This window comes from Pempheris klunzingeri, chromosome 20 (assembly GCF_042242105.1).
Source record: "Pempheris klunzingeri isolate RE-2024b chromosome 20, fPemKlu1.hap1, whole genome shotgun sequence".
Classification (NCBI taxonomy): Eukaryota; Metazoa; Chordata; class Actinopteri; order Acropomatiformes; family Pempheridae; genus Pempheris; species Pempheris klunzingeri.
Window position 1 is genome coordinate 9,575,988 of NC_092031.1, and position 17,687 is coordinate 9,593,674.

Genomic DNA, 17,687 nt, shown 5'->3' on the forward strand with positions numbered 1-17,687 from the left:
AAGGAAGTTACTCTGAATGTAGAACTCTTAAAATCTGAATCACGTCTGAGTAATTGTGTGTCTGTCCATTTTCTTGTCACTCGTGCCACCTATGGCAACAACAAGAGCAACCCAGGGATCCTTGTCCCCTGAGAGTTCCCCCAGTTCCAGGCAACCTGGGTTTTGTAGTCCCTTCAGGATGTCCTGGGTCTCTCCCAGGGACTCCTCCCAGTTGATAATACCAGCACCTAAGGGATGAAATGAGGTGGCTAAACCTCAACGTGCTCAGCTTTGTAAAGATGAACAGTGGTTTAGTCCTCCAGAGGGAGAAACCAAATGTATCTGCTTGTTTGTGTAAACTCATCTACCTGATCACTGCCCAGGCTTTGTTTGTTTATCATAATTTATTGTATTTATATTTCTCTTTTGAAGTCCTTTGACTAATTGACAGATTTCATATTGTAAAAAATGGGAATCGCTTCATAAAAAGTGCCTCAGAATAAGGCATGTTGGCCAAAAACTTTCACAGAATACAGCTAATGGAGAGGAGGTGTCCACCATTTTTTGATTTTGGTCTCCTGAGCTGCAACTAACAATCATTTTCATTGTCAGCTAATTATATTGACTTTCTAGATTTATTGATCATTAATTTGGTCTTTAAAATGTCTATCTCAGTTTCCCAGAGCTCCAAATGTCTTGTTTTGTTTGATCAACATTTCAAAGCCCAAAGATATTCAATATACAATGATATAAAACACAGAAAAGCTGGAACCAGATATTTTTTTTCTAGCGCTGCAAAAGTAAATCAAAACAATTATTCGATTTTCAAAATAGCTCCCTGATTAATTTTCTGTCAGTCGACTAATTGATTAATAGGCTGATAGTTTCAGCTTTTCAGCTCTCTGCACTTTGCTGTTTGTGTTTTCTAAAATGTGAAAATCTTTATTTCATCACCTTCTTTTAACTTTTCGTAAATAAAATTTGCACTGAGTGATGATGAGCCGTCATCTCAGCAAATATCAACAGCTTGGATGACAGATGAGGTTTTGCTTCATCAGACCACACACACACAGGTCTGTTATGTGCTCACCACACACTGGCACAGAGGTTAGATCATGTCTACCAGACTCACTGAGCCATATGGATGCCTGAAAACAATGACATGTTCCAGCTGTTTCATGTTTACCCCCCAGTTTTGCAGTACACACATTAACATGACTTTTACATCATCACATACAAATTATTCACCAGGTTGAATCTCAGCTTGTGACTCTTCCCTCGTTGTCCTTTGTGGCCTGATTATGAATTGGATTGTACCGTCATTTAGACACTGGGGGAAAAAACTCACCGTCAACCTTTGTATTTGCAGACATTATCCTGAACTTCCGCACCACCTATGTGAGCCAGTCAGGGCAGGTGGTGTATGAGTCGCGCTCCATTTGCATTCACTACGCCACCACCTGGTTCTTTGTGGACCTGGTGGCTGCCCTGCCCTTTGACCTGCTGTATGCCTTCAACATCACAGTGGTGAGTACAATAATAGCCTTTTTTCACTGCCCTCTGTGACTGCTGACATAAGCAGCAAATTGATGATTTATAAAACATACCAGTTTCTCCCTTAAATGTGAATAGCCTTACAGTGCCTTGTATTCCACAAGGCTGCTATTGTTACTGCCTGTGTGTCGAGTTCTCTCTGAATAGTGAATTTTAAACAAGATAAGCATATTTGTTAAAGCAAAACAAATTGCTGCTTGTCCAAGCTATGATATTCAGCTGTAACATAGCAGAGTGATACATTTTCTCCCTCCTCTTCTCTGTTACTATGCCCCTCATACTGGCCTCTCCTCTTCAGACCTCCTTGGTCCACCTGCTCAAGACTGTACGCCTGTTGCGCCTCCTCCGGCTGCTCCAGAAACTGGATCGCTACTCCCAGTACAGCGCCATGGTGCTGACCTTACTGATGTCTGTGTTTGCCCTGCTGGCACACTGGATGGCCTGCATCTGGTACATGATTGGACGCAAGGAGATAGAGACCAATGAGACCTGGGACATTGGTGAGTCTGACTGAGGCCAAGTGTGAGGGTCAGGTTTGTGTTTTATCCTGCAAGGGTTGAAAAGTGGTATTTTCCTTTTCCTGTGAAGATTAAATGGATTAATAGTTCCAACTGACTTTTTATTCACAGTCTTCACTGCGCCCTCTGACAGGAAATCAATCTAATATTTTCTTAAACTTCTCATTTCATAACTCAAACACAGTGCTGACTGTCCAGACTTGATTCACTTACTGTAGGTGTTATGCAAGTCAGTTTTTTCCCTCTTTAAAAAGGCAAAAGTCCAACAAATAATTTAGTTTTTTCCGGTGAGTAGACATTTGTTGTGTCCCCACTCAGCTATAAATAGTCATGGCTCACCTATTGGGATGTCTAGCTCTGCTCAGTGGTGAGACAGTGGTGAACACCGTACTCTAATGAGGACTGTCTGAAACCAGATCAAAAGCTGTTACCGAAAATGACTGCTAGGAAGCAGCACACTACTGTCTTGTTTGTGTCACTCTTTGAGAATGGATCAACATGGAGACCAATGAAAACTAATAAAAAAAACAGGCAAGCTTTTTCTATTTCTATCTCTATTCTATACATTATCTGTGTGATCAGATCAAAGAATATGTTCATGTTTAGGCTTTTCTTACTATCAGAATGACTACAAATAAAGTGACAAATTTAATCCTGCAGTTTAACACTCATATATGTTCCTAAACAACCATAAAAAGCAGCAACTATACTGTGACATACTGTTGAGACTGTGGTCTCTGCAGTCTCCAGTCTACCGTCCAATGTGGGTGTGTGTATGTTTCTATTTGTGAGTGTGTGTGTGTGTGTGTGTGTGTGTGATTGTGCATACTTTTGTGTCAGTATATTATGTCTTTAGGGAGATTAGTTCATACTCGCTAATTAACACTTGGCCTTTTCCATCTCTGGAGGAGCCAATCTAATTCTGCCCCGTCCTGCACCAACTTGCCGGCCTCATGACGCTGCTGAAAATCTGTCTAGCAAACACACACCTACAGAGAGAGACCCAAACAAACACGCTTTTGTCTCTCTTAGATCAGGTATTGCAGTACGCATCCTGATACGACCATCTAGCTCCAAGCTGGCGGAAGAGACACAAACATAGAGACATGAACATGAACCATAACCTTTGGACATTCTGTCATGCTCTACCTCCTCGTTCAAGGGTGGCTACACGAGCTGGGCAAACGTCTGGAGACGCCCTACATCAACAGCACGGTGGGCGGCCCGACAGTGCGCAGCTCCTACATCGCTGCCCTTTACTTTACCCTCAGCAGCCTGACCAGCGTGGGCTTTGGCAATGTCTGTGCCAACACCGATGCTGAGAAGATCTTCTCCATCTGCACCATGCTTGTCGGTGGTATGTCTGACACCATGGTACATTCTCCCTCTGGTATCCTGGCATATCAGTGCCTCTGTTCGGCACGCCAGTACAAGAAATTCAGCAGGAAGTGGGTTGGATAGTTTGGCTGGCCTTTTAAGACACAGTAGGCCACCATCTTTATATACCACAATTTTAGCTGAGGTGGCAATTGTTGGGGCGACAACCCATAAGATAATTATTGTGTTTTATCCTGATTGCCCTTCAGAACAGTGATACAGACTGTAAATTACTGTGATCCCTTGTATGGACCGATAAGTAAACAAAGAGTAGTAGATGATTGGGTAGAGATCAATATATAATGACATGTTTATTTTAAAGCGGGAAAAGTACAAATGAATAGTTTTACCTCTATATTTGTAATAGGCTAAAAGTAATCTTCAGAATGAAATTTTAGATTATATTATTTTTTATCTAGAAATTAAAATATTCAGCCTTTACAATATCATTCACTGTGTTTCTCTCACACAGCACTGATGCACGCCCTGGTCTTCGGTAACGTAACGGCAATCATTCAGCGAATGTATTCACGGCGCTCTCTCTACCACACACGTATGAAGGACCTAAAGGACTTCATCCGTGTCCATCGACTGCCCCAGCAGCTCAAACAGCGCATGCTGGAATACTTCCAGACCACATGGTCTGTCAACAATGGTATAGATGCCAACGAGGTAGGAGTCCCTTTCATTGTTGTTGTCATGTAATACTTTTGTACATGGTGATGTCTGCTCTCAAGACACTTCAATGTTTAGATGCCTCTTGACCCCTGAAATCTGTATTTCTTTATGATCTCCCACATGGCTGCTTGTACACCATCAGTTGGCAGCTTATTTAAATTCAAAAGAGGGTAACTGGTGGCAACACAGTCCATTCTCTAATTACCAATCGGTGTCACACCTCATTACATCTGTCACACATCCCCAGCTCCTGCATGACTTCCCTGATGAGCTGCGGGCCGACATCGCCATGCATCTGAATAAGGACATCCTCCAGCTGCCGGTCTTTAAGGGGGCCAGTCGTGGCTGCCTGCGCTCGCTCTCTCTTCATATAAAAACCTCCTTCTGCGTCCCCGGGGAATACCTCATCCGTCAGGGCGACGCGCTGCATGCCAGCTACTTTGTCTGCTCCGGGTCTCTGGAGGTGCTGAAAGACGACATGGTGCTGGCAATATTAGGTCTGTGCTGTGGTCAAGACACTTTTTAGCATCATGTTTAAGGTGTTAATGTAGTATAAGACTGAACAAGACAGTGAGTATTTATTGTTTTGATTTTAGGAAAAGGTGACCTGATTGGGTCTGACCTGCCTGGTACAGACCAGGTAATCAAAACCAACGCTGATGTGAAGGCACTGACCTACTGTGACCTCCAATACATCAGTGGACGTGGCCTGAAGGAGGTGTTGGAACTCTACCCTGAGTATGCCAGTGTGTTTTCCTCCGATATCCACAACAACCTCACCTACAATCTGCGTGAAGGCAGCCAGGACGAGGTACGAAATGCACACTCACACACAGACAACTGGTGTTAGAGTTCCTTTTTTCACAAACCCATCAGAGTCATCTGTTTTAAACTCATTCATAACTTTCAAAACTTCAAGTAATTATCCTGAAATCTGAGCCTACCAATAGTACAAATACAGTGAATGTAGATGGGGCAAGAAGTGGTGACACATACTGTAAGTGAGAATTTTCAAGCATACAGGGTTCAGAAATCCAACATGTCTCATTTGACTGCACTTTTGTAAACTCAAACTGTCGTTTTAAAAGCAACCAGCATCTTTTTATTTAATCCTTTATAATAGTTACACTTCAGTGCAACATTTGCTGGCATTTGCTGTTTGATTCTAGACGGCTAACACCAAAACCCCATGTGTACTGTCTATGTGTGAGATAGCTGAAAATATTCTTCTGTTACACATGTCTGATTCCATTATTCATTCAAAACGAATGTGGATATCTGATTGTTCTTTTTTTTAGTAACAGTTATGATTTGGGTGTATTTTTCCTTTTCTGGGTTCACAGCACAGCTATTGATTAATATGTGTATTCAAAACATGTCTCTTGTTACTTGCACCCATTCAGATGGCTGTTGTAACATGTAAAAAGCGGCCACAGTTGTATTATTGTTTGAAATCGATGCGTTCTAGATTATTCCATTTTGCATTGTGTCCTATCAGATTCTACAGCCTCAACGTTCCCCCCCTACCTTTGTCCGACCGTGGAATAGAGCACATAAAACACCAGACAACTCGTTTGTGCCCCCTACGGTGCCTTTGTCACTCTCCTTGACACTTGTTCTACCACAGCGACCAAAAGGGCTGTTGGTGGCTTGATTGTCACACCAATTACCATGCGTGGGTGCCACTGTCAGGCAGCCATATCGCTTCCCTGTTGCCACCCCAAAGCACAGCAGGATGACATTACACCCAGACACTGACCTCCTCTCAGTGCTGCCTGTTATCCCCAACAGTTATTTAAAAACATTACGTAAGACAAGATAATCCTCCATCTGTGGAGAAAATGCACCTGTTGATGTTACACATCTACTCTAGCCATGTTTTCAGGCATTTTTATATAATATGTCATAAGGTGCATACAAAATGTATTCATTTTATCAATTAAAGAAACTGTTCAACAAAGTTCAATGGCTGTTTTGCTTGGCATTTTGTTGAACTGTAAGATCAAAACAAGTTCATGTCAAGATGTCTCTGATGTGTGACTGACAAATCTGACAGAGCTCCCCAAACACTCTCATCCTTATTGTCAGTCTCAAGCGTTTTGTACTTGTGTCAAGCATTCCTCTTGGTTCCCAGAGGCCTGTCTCATTGTTTGAAGATTTTGTTGCTCATTAGTTTATTTCTTTCGGGTTGTTTTTTGTTGGTCTTTTTTCTGTTTGCTTTGGAACATGAAGGACGGGACATCTGTGCTGGCTGTGTTAATTACCAGAGCTCCTTTTTTCAGGCAAGCTGATGGACAACATCTTCAACTGTATTAATGAGGGCTTCAAAAACAGAGTGATTGATTTTGAGTTGTTTCAGTTCTTAAAGAGACATCATTGACTAAATCTGGCACCTTACAGACCCCATGCATTCATGACAGCTAAAAAAGCTAATTATCGGAACAAAGAATGTATGTTTGGTGTATAGATGCCACATAAGTCACACACACATTACTGGAGTTATTATACTCTTTAATTCTGATTCAAGCAGGCATCTCCAGGGCGTTGGCTGATCACGAGTACTAGCTCTCTACTTCTCTCACACCATCTGCTCAGAGTTTGCGCTGAAACACAAAGCCAGGGCACCGCGGCCCCCCTGACAGGATGAAGAAGTACTCAGCTACCTGGCCAAGCTGCCAGGTCCCACAGACTCCTGAGACACACACACACAGGCACACACAAACATACAGAGTCATACTGGTCTCCTCCACATCCTCACAGTGGGTGGTTTTAGGTGGTGGGAGCTGTTGGAGGATGGGAGGTTCTTTTACAAATGAGAGATACTGGAGAATTGTATGCTGACTGTACAGCAATCAGTCAACTGTAATGAAATACTGCCAAAGACACAGATTGTAGGAATGCCTATTACCATATAAGGTATCCAAGAGAGACTACTTTATCTTGTCCAAAATGGGAAAAAAACGACTGCCAGATGGAAAAAAATGTTTAAAACTTTTTTAAAAAACTTTTATTGCAGTGTCAATTAAAAATTCTTTTCAATAGGTTTTTAGTAAAGGACATAGAAGTTCCACAGCTTTTTTAACCTTGCAAACTGCAGAGACAAAAAGTTGTTTTGTACATTTTATGTTTGTAGCCGAGTGTTTAATCTGGACCAACATTAAAATTATGAAAAAAAACACTATACAGTATGAAAGCGATATGACAGTGTGAAAGGGGTTGCTCATAGTGAATAAGGTACAGAGAATTTTCAACAGAATCTGCAACTCCCAATCAGCTCAACAGAGTTTTATTCAGATTTTTAGCTTATTGTGTCGCTGCCCTGCCTGCAGCTTTATTGTTTTGGTTCGCCCTCATACACAGCAGGCAGCTGTTTCCAGTGAAAAAGTTCTAAAAACCCACTGTACACTATGTATTCAGCGCCAATGGACAGACAGAATCCGTTAGCGAGTATAGCTGCTAAACTTAGTGAAGCATTTCGCAGTTATATTTCTGTCACTAGTGGGTAGAGACCAAAAACAGAGCTAAAAGAGAGTGAATGTCTAGACTTACATTAATCATGTGACCATAAACAAAACTCTACATGAAAGTCAGTGTTGTTTTGTAAGATGTTTTGCTGGATGTGTAAATAAGTATTTGCTAACAAGTTAACCATATCAACTGAAGCAGTAATGATATGGCAATGCTGTGTTTACAACTTGTTTCCGCTTCCCCTTATTGGCCAAAGCAATCAGTCAATGTCGATTTAAGGTCAGGTTGAATGATTTGGCATGTGCTTAGCCAGAGAACTAGGAGCATGGCTTATTTTTAAGGTAGGTGAGGTTTTTTTAGAGATAAAGAGTGACTGTGCTGCCCCGTGCAGAGTGGGAAGGTCATTTCACCACCAGGGAGCCAGCACTGAGTCAAAATTTGTTGCACTATAATGACCATGTCGCCGCAGGGAGAGTTAAGTAGTCAGTAGTCATGGAGTGTGAAGAACAAGCTGGTCGGTCAGGAGTTATAGGGATGCAGCTCCCTTTGGAGCCTCATATGACAACAACAGTTTCACAAAGTTGATAAAGGCAGCTCCTAACCAGTGGTGGGAGTGCAAAAACACAAGATGTTTTTTTCTTTCTTGAAAGCGAGAGACAAGATGAGCTCTGTGTTTTTGACATGTTGGATGTGATAACAATACCAATCAGGAGTGGGCTGAAGGAGAACAGACAAAAAAATTGTCATATCAGCTGTCCCAGGTGGCTGTTTGTCCCAAATTACCCAGCAACACCTTTTTCTAAATAAATTTGTGGTAAAAACAAAGCCAAGCAATTTGTTCAGTTATGCTTCATTTTCTATCACTAACACTTGGTATTAGATGGCCACAAGTCACATCATCATATAAACGCTCCCCTAGTGTGCTGATTCTGTCTCAGGTTGAGTTTCTAGACTTTCTAGACTATATTAGCAGAAAGAGATCTCATGAAATGTATTCTGGATTTGAAAGACAAGCGGCACATTATACAAAACTCTACTGGCATGCATGAAACAATTCTCTAATGTGACTCGTGTGCACGTGCCTGCCATTTATAAGTCGGTTTGTTCTTATAAAAAGAAAGCCACTTGTGAGTGACAGGAAAAAGTCCTTCAATTAAGTCCCTGCAAACCCACTTTGCTATGTGGGACACTTGTGGCATCAGTGGCCCATTAATTGATATTGATGTTCAATTAACATCATTTGGCACCAATATTCCTCTCCATCATTCCATGTTGCTCCAGGGTTAGTTTTCCTTATAAGGAGAATTTGTCCCTGCCTTGAATAGACTCACGGATTTGTCCCCTCTGCCTGTCACAGAGCAACACTGTGAAGCGATGTTAAGTTTCACAGCTAGTTATACTTTTGCTTTTATTGCCTTGCAGTGGTGATGATTTTTAAACTCAGTATTGTGCTTCAGTGAAGGATTAAATACAATGCGTAGCCTCAGTGAATCGGCTCCCTGCGTCAAAGAGCATTACCGGCACAACACTGGTAGAGCAACAGACTGTGGCTTGTGTTTTCACATTAAGCCATGTTGTCAGAAGCACGTTTTTCACACATGAGGGAGAGACTTTACACCACCATGGTTTTATTTGTCATCCAGATGGTGATTATGGTAAATTGGTAGCTATTTCTTCACACACCAGCAGAAAGACAAACTTTCGCTGGATTCCCTCTGCAATCAAGCGTAGAAAAAGGATTCAGATTGTGTAGCAAAATGCAGTTGACATGTTTATTAGAACCCAAGGATACACACATTTTCTGGTGAGTAACACTGATACAAAACTTCTGTTTGTTTAGGAGAAAACTTCACAGGGCACCTTTAATTTACAAAGATGTCATTGCCAGGGTTCATTTAAATTTCAAGTAGCGAGGATCTAAAGTTGAATAAATACATTTGTTTTGCCCTAGGATGTGTCTATTGTAATCCCTGTTGCTTTCTTTTTGTTACTGCAGGGACACAGCAGGTTTTCAAGGTCACCCAGGCTTTCCAACGTGAGTTCAATTCAAATTCTTCAAAAGTCGTCCTCTTCTCTCAGAGGTGTCATCATTCCTTTTTTTCACGTGGCTTTCTTAATTTACTTGTAAATTATAATACATTCACAAACAAGTCTCTTTTTGAGTCCTGTTCGAGTAGTGCCAGGCATATCAATTTCAGGTTCTTAGCGGGCATGTGTCTGATTTTTCAAGGTAAAACCCCCGAGTGTTTCTGGGACATACTGTATTGCGAGTGAGTACAGTGGGAGGGTTTGTGCAAGGACTTCCCCTACAGGTTAAAACTCATTTGGAACAGAGAGACAGTGAGAGCACTTCAGTCCCTGGAGTTAGCTCGCTAATTGGGTCAGTAGCTCTCCTAATGGGAAACCTTATGAGCTCCTTCTCTCACTATGTACTGCCCCCCCCACACCTTCATTTTCTATCATAAAATACTCCACAGTGCTTCCCTGGTCTGTTATTAAAACAATCAATTAATGTAAAACCAACTGTTTTTATTCACAAACACATAGACAGCAATGGTTAGAGATATATTCATAGATATGTAAAAAGATTTAGGTAATGTGATTACAATAGTATCAAAAGAACTCGTTAAAATTGCTCTAGCTTTAGAATAAAATGGGTTATTATGTGCCATGTTATTCATGAGATGATTCAGGGGAGAAAGGTGTTGTGAGTGGCATTTTGATTCAGTCAAGTCTAATTATTCCAATATAGTCAAATATTTCAGTGTAAGCACTGCTCTGCTGTCAGTTTTCATATCCTCAAAGTTTGTATTTTGACAAGCACAAATCAAATTTAGGCTTAGTGCACCCCTCTGTAGTGGAAATTGTAATTTCATATCAAACATTGTGCAGTCATTAATGAAGTATGTTGTATGTTGTATTTTGCTGTTTTGCAGGAACCCAGGCTCCCCTCTATCGTGGAGACAAAGGGAGACGACCCTGACGACTCCTTCCACCTCTCTCCAGCCACCCGCTCCCGTCGCAACCTCCTGCTGCCCAGCTTCAGCAGCCCCGTTCGCCGCACCTCCTTGGGGAACCTCCTGGGGGATGAGTTAAGGCAGTTCAACGCCCTGCGCCGCTGCCGTTCACCGAACCTCAGCCGTGGCATCCACGGGCAGAGCTCGTCCCCTCAGCCACCATCGAAAAAAGAGCACAGCACCCCTACAGCCACCCCAGCCTCGACTTCAGCCCAGGGAGAATCAGGGGCTGAGCAAAAGCCCTCAAAGCTGCTTATCCCAACTGTCACCTGCTTTGGACCCCCAGATCTTAGTCCCAGGTATATGAAAATAGATAAAAATAGAAAAATAGAGACACCCAATTTATAATAACAATGCTATAAATACCACCAACTAAAATGTTGATGGTGCAGTTTGAATCTTAGACTTCCTAATTTGTTTTCGGTTACATACTGTTCACTATATGATATAGGAAACAGGCCAACACAACACTTCACGCAAGATTGTCATACAGCATTGTGTTGCAGTAACGGGCACCTAAAGTCACGCTAAAGAAACCAGCATCATCCACTTAATGTAAATGGAGTGTATTTGCATTGCATATTTCAGCAGATGCCACTGCATTTCATTAGCAGAGCACCTTATCCTCATGCCCCTACCATCTGTATTCATAATGTATCCCTAAGTCATCCAGTAAGTCCTAGATATGGGTAAGTGCTGGTTCAGAGAGCTCAGGTATCCGCCCCTCCAGACTGGGCTCTTCTCCTCATGTTCAAACCCACATGGGCCCCTGCCAGCAGCAGCTCTCATGGCACATTCCTGGGTCGTATGCTGGCTCCAATGATAATTGCAAAACTTCTACTGTTACATTAACTCCAGCTTCCCTCCTCCCCACCCCTCCCGGCAGGGTTGTAGACGGCATCGAAGACAATGGACACACGTTCCATTTCAACGTAGAGCACAGCGGGCCTAAAGCCAGCACAGGAGGGAGCACCCAAGGTAAGCCAAACCGCCTCCAGCTGCGAGGGTCACCTGGGTGCCAGATGGCTGGAGGCAAACTCAAGAGTTCAAACGGTGGATACAACAACGGCGCCCTGCCTCCTTCTGCGGAAATATGAGAGCGTAGAGGAATGAGATGACAGCCAGGTGTCCAGAGAGTAAGAGAACATGTTAAAGGACAAATGAGGTCAAAGCAGGGCGCAGATCATCTGACCTGAGCTTTCACTGATGATCGCTATCATTCTGGGATGAATATCCCGTTCAATCCCATTAAAAGGAGCGCTTTGGCAAGAGAGTACACGGTCGCAATATATATACAATACAGCTTTCTAAGCGTGTTCTTAAAACCTGTTGTAGGATTGACTTCTTTATTTTGCTTTTAGTTTTTCTCACCATCCTACAGCGCCTCCCAGGGGACTGTATGCATTTTGTTTGCTTTTCTCTACTTTGTGCCTCATTGATTCCACGGAAGCAACATGACATAGTCAGAATACTTTCTTCAAAACTTGTGTAAACTGTTTCTTAAGAGGGCATACTATCATCGTCTCTAAGTCAGCTTCTTTAATGTTTTCTCCTCTTCATTTCTCCAGACTCCACACAGGCTAATGCCGCTCTGCTGCTGGAGACAGAGGAGGTCAGACAGAGCGTCAGTCAACTCAACCACAAGGTGAGTTACAGCCCCTTAACCCCCTTAACTGAATTAAAATTGATTGGACCAAAAGTAATGTCGCAGTATTGCTGTATCCCCCTCATAAACCTGTCTGTAAAACATTTTGGACAGACTGAATATGAAATACAGGAAGCATCAATGAATTTGTGATGAGAAAATACAACCTGCGTGCTGTTTCGGCATTAAAATATGAATTCCCGTTTTCGTCTTTAGAAATGGATTCAGATATTCAAATAAGACAAAACTCACAGGCTTTTTTCACAAATACATTTTTGGCATCTCGTCCAATAATCAGCCACAGCGGGGGGCATCCACTGAGATCAAGTAGGCTCAGTTTCTGCCTCAAAGTCTGTCCCTGCATTCTTAATTTGAAAGTAAATAGAGCAAAAGCACGTGCAACGAGAAGATCCAGATGGGCCCAGGTAGGTGCTGTCTGGAGTCGATATTAATTAATCAGCAGGGCACTTCTGCAGTGCAGAGGATAGTCAGCAGTGCTGACTCGACAATCTGAAGTAAAAGAAAAAATCTGATGACAACCCAGCTATACTTGTGGCCCTTCCCTGGCCCCCTTTCCCTCCTGTTTCACTCCTTTGTTCCCAGTTTTCTGTCTACTTTCTTCCCTATTTGCGTCACTTACCTCAGTCTGTGTCCCTCTGGATTTCACTACTGCATAGGAAGCCATTTCTTAGAGTCATAGAGGGGATTATAAACTGTTGTTCTCTTTTGGGAGGTCATCAGAAAATTAGATCTGGACATGAGTCCGAGATTAAACCTCAGAGATAGAGGCTGATTAATTTGTGACTCAGTGCTGGGGATTTAATTGGGCAGAACTGTGGTGTTTTCGTACTTTGAAGCTGTACTTGCGTAATTTACTAAGTTTTCTCGTGTAGTAATAGAATATGGTAATATAAATAAGACAGTATAGAGAATGCTCCAAGTTTTTTAACGTCAAACTGTGCTCACTCTCTACCCAGATGGGGACACTAAACCAGGAAGTATCTGAGCTCACCAAGGGCCTGCACCACATGATGCATCTGCTTCAGGTCCACTTATCTGTCCAACACCACAATCCCTCATATCCGTACGGCGTCCAGATGGTTTCCAGCCCTCCCACAGCCCCCGACACTGGGATGTCCCTCAACCTAGCATCATCCTATCACTTCCACAACGACCCCACGAGCCACGAAGGCCACAGCCACCAAAGTGTCCCACCCGCTGCTCACTGGAGCTACGGTGCAGCAGTGGAAACCCAAACAGAGAGCCACCAGCGGCCTCAGTCCTCGAGTCCACCCGCTAACACCTGCCCGTCCCTCTCTGTGAACTCTGCACCCAGGTCAGGTCTGTGTCATGGCTCCACGCACCTGTGGACCAGCCCGTCTCATCTTAGCATCAGCCCAGGCTTCCAGGAGGGAAGTCCCGGCCTTGTGCTTCATGCTGGGCATGAAGACTCTGACAGCAGACCTCTCAGCGCTAGCCCGACCACCATCAGCCAGTCCCAGCCCACTTTGTGCCTGCAGCCTCCCGGTGATAGTGATAGTGATGAATACTCTTGCCTTTTGTCCGATGCCCCCACAGGTGCGTCCACACACAGCCTGCTGGACTCGTCATCCGGTTCTTACCCCCATCTCTGCTTGCCCGCTGAGTCCCATCTCAGCTTATCACAAGCCTCACACGAGGACATTTGCGCTCTGATTTCCCCCCCAACATCTCATAATCTGATCCAGGACACCTCCTTCTTCCAAATGGAGGACTCACACCCCTCCATCCACCCTGTGTCCACCTCACCCACAATGCCAGGCCAGCCTTTTGGCTCCTCCCTGGATTCAGGATCGCCACGATCAGGTGCTCTTGAGCCCCATCTTCCACTGGGCGACCCATCTGCCATAGAACACACCAGTCTGGAGTGCCTACTGGGGAACGGGGGCTCTATGGAGAGCAGGGACAGCGAAAGCGCGTCATCACGAAGGTCCAGCATTGGCGTCCAGACTCAGAGCACAGAGCAGTCGTGGTGTCTGGACCTCACAGATTAAACTGCATGTTTCAGGGGCGGACTCCCTGACGCACCTGCAACTGGACAAAAAGCTAAAGTTATTAACAGGAAACTTCTGACAGTGTTTAAAGAGACTCTGCTGGAGATTGTCAAAGTGTGCTGTATTTCCCCCTCGTTATTCCTGGGCGCTCATATTTGTCAAACTCCACGCAATTTACACCATTTCTATGCAAAAGCATGTCATTTGTGCATTATCTTGGCTTTACTGAAGTGTGTCTTTGAAAAAAAAAAAAAAAACACAGGTTCCAGTATATAATGTATATTTTTTCCAACATCCTCAGAGCAATTTGCAGCTGATAATACCTGTTACCTCCTTGCATGGTAAAGTTGTTTATTCTTTTTCCTAAGGAAAAGGTTTCCAAATCAATGTGTAAGCATTCTACATGACAACCTGTTGATTGTGTACACAGATACTGTATTTGTAAGGTCAGAGTGGTTGGATGTTTTAATATACAGAGGAATTAAAATGACACATACTTCACCTTGCATATAGGGAACAGACTATGTGCGTCACACAGCATAGATTGTTTATTGTTTTTAATTGAATGTTTTTCTCTGTTCAACTTTTTTTTTTTTTTTTTACTTGTGAGCTCTTTGACTACCTGATATATAATAATACCTGATATCCAAACACCACTAAGCAACACACAGTACATCATTTATGATTTTAGTTCCAATGAACATCTCCACTTTTATGCTCTCCTAAAGATCCTTAAAAAGATTTGAATAAATTTCCTCCACAAGGCATTAAAGATTGCGCTCTGAAATAGGTTTAATTGCTCTCTCCACAAAAAAGCATAATATACATATTAAGCTGAAAAGTGGGTCCCATGAAATATTTAGTACTGTCATTAATTTACAAAATATGAATGCCTCTTTGGGGAAAAAAAAAACATTAAGTCATGATACTCGTAAAATATTCAGAGTATTCAGGAACTTTGTTCAATTTGAATGACTTCTCCATGGCTGACAAAATAAAGTATGCAGAAATGTTTTACTGTGTCCTTTACTGTGGTGTCGTAATTAATGTAGAACATAAATTAATAAACATGTCAGCATGAGTAGCATGTTTAGTTGCAGTAAAGCATCTGCTGTCAGAAATCCTGCATGAATACCTTCTCCAAGTGTCCAAAGCAGCGTCACATACATGTATTCAGATAACAGTTCATAACCTGAGAGAGGCTGACACATAGTTGTAGTTTATAAGTACAAACGTATATACAGTATTTAACTCTGCTCTCAGTGGAGAGGCTGGTGTGCGGTTTTCTGACACTTAAACTTTGGAGATAGATAAATAGAAATAAAAGTATGATAACGTATAGCTGTCAAGCTGTAGTAGTTTTGTTTATGTTATTTTACTGTAAATCTATTATTAGTTCATTTCTCATTTTAACATAATAACCAAAGCGACCTTTGAGATCTCTTGTCATTACAGGAACGTCTGAGGTACATTTTTCAACCTAAGAAAGGCTGTTTATATGTAGTTTTTAATAGAGATAGGGGAATTTTATTTGTTTATACTTTATGATAAAACTGAGTTAAAATATGTGTTCTGATGTGTTTTATACTATTAAAAATAAATTCATGATCCCCCTCGAATTTTCTCTAATTTGTAACTAAAAAACCTAAAATGAAGGAGCTGCAGGACCTGCAAGAAACGGCACTAATCAATAATCAGTGCATTCAATCCTAAGTTCAACAAACAGAGCTTTCCATTCAACCATTTCAAGAGCTAGAGGAGGTGTCCAAATTTAAAAGGAGTGAATTAATGAATTACAGCCACAAGGATGTGCAAAAATGTATTCATCCGTTTACAATGACGACCAAATTGTCTGTGAGTCAAATTAGAATCTCTGCTAAGAACAGAGCAGTCAAAGAGGATTTGCAGCTGTTGTTTCTCTCATTAGTGGCTGTGAATCCAATGAGTTTTTGGTACAAAAAAAACAAAAACAACGCTGGTTTATCCCTTCTTTTTGGGGGGGCTGATCCTGCTTGACTCTCAATGCAACACAAGTGTGCGTAAAGTAGTTTAGCAGCATAGATTTAAAAAAAAAACAAAAAAAAAAACAGCCATATTTAGCTGTGTTAACAATTTATTTCTACATTTGAATGTAAATTTCATTCAAGCCTTTTACTTTTTTATTTAGGGTTTCAGTACACACATACTTAAACTCCCAAACAGTCATGATTCGTGTTTATTTTGAGTTTCAACAGGCTCCGTTTCAACACAGCTTCAAACCAGAAATCAGACACATACAGTGCAGCCCTTTGAATTGATTTTGTGAAGCAAGAAACTGATCTTTGCGAGAAACGGGTCAAAGAGCCGATGCTGTTTTACTTGCAAGTTAAGAGAAAAGTCAAAAAGATCTTGATTCATATTGTTTTTTTGTGGTTATTGGTGGTAACGTTTATGGGGTTTATGATCTACAGTACCACACCTTACACTGCAAGTCAGTGATGTAGGAGTGTGTTTTATCGGCATCCATCCAAAATAGCACAACAAAAGTGGATAAAGAGGAAGCAACCGTGCAAACCTGCAGTGTGTTTTTTACATTTTACCAAAATTAAAGATGAAATTTGCAGAGTTGGTTTGATGAAGATGGTGAACGCTAGTTGTTCCTTGTCAGGTGAAACCATGAGGTGTAACTGCGGAGGCCTGAGGCACTGTTCAGGCCCCGTGGAGACCTGCCAAGGTTCAAACGACATCTACGCCAGCGTCATCATTTATGCTGTGAGTGCTTTCTGGGCCTGAGCAGCAGTTGGTCCCAATGACATTGACAGCAATAAGAAAAAATGCTTCTCCTGATGATCCATCCTGACTTTTTCCACATTTTCACAGCTCACAAATACTTCAATACAATACAAGGGCTGCATGACGTCCAATGAGCGCCTGCTGATGAATCATGCAGGTACATCGTCGGCCTCGTGCTGCAGGACCAATCGGTGCAACAGATAAACAGATGGCATCATCTTTATGGCAGCCAATTTCACATCTCCCATCATAGTTATCATTGTTTAACCAATCATTGTCATTCAAGTGTTTTTTTGTTCTGAAATAGATTCTCTGACTAAAAGAAAAATCAAGGTTTATGATTAGTGTCACTTTACAATAAGACTACCCTTGAAATAGATTTATAGATGCTTTGTATTTAGGTTGTAAGCACTTCATAAATCTTATATAAACAATTACAAACAAGTTGTGCCACTATTTTCATACATCAGTGCCTGTGCCAGATCCAGTAACTCCTCATTTTTACTAGTGAGTCACTAAAACACATCAGCATTCATTAATGACTGATAGCTCACTGAAAACAGTAAACATTACCGCCAAAGCTTTAGTGTATGAGTTTGGAAATTTGATATCCCTTAATTCAATGTGCCAAAAGAAACTTTTTGAC

At 42.1% G+C, this 17,687-nt stretch overlaps 1 protein-coding gene across 1 annotated transcript in view; it reads left to right on the top strand.

Annotated features, from left to right (window-relative positions):
• Window positions 1-14,269, top strand: part of kcnh4b (potassium voltage-gated channel, subfamily H (eag-related), member 4b) — a 34,595-nt gene extending 20,326 nt beyond the window's left edge. Inside the window, exons 6-17 of the mRNA XM_070851489.1 lie at window positions 1,349-1,506; window positions 1,832-2,033; window positions 3,214-3,408; window positions 3,901-4,100; window positions 4,354-4,603; window positions 4,703-4,917; window positions 9,571-9,609; window positions 10,511-10,890; window positions 11,478-11,569; window positions 12,160-12,236; window positions 13,214-13,889; window positions 13,947-14,269. Coding sequence (XP_070707590.1) covers window positions 1,349-1,506; window positions 1,832-2,033; window positions 3,214-3,408; window positions 3,901-4,100; window positions 4,354-4,603; window positions 4,703-4,917; window positions 9,571-9,609; window positions 10,511-10,890; window positions 11,478-11,569; window positions 12,160-12,236; window positions 13,214-13,889; window positions 13,947-14,269 — 2,807 coding nt within the window. The remainder of the gene's footprint in view (window positions 1-1,348; window positions 1,507-1,831; window positions 2,034-3,213; window positions 3,409-3,900; window positions 4,101-4,353; window positions 4,604-4,702; window positions 4,918-9,570; window positions 9,610-10,510; window positions 10,891-11,477; window positions 11,570-12,159; window positions 12,237-13,213; window positions 13,890-13,946) is intronic.
• Window positions 14,270-17,687: the final 3,418 nt, after the last annotated feature.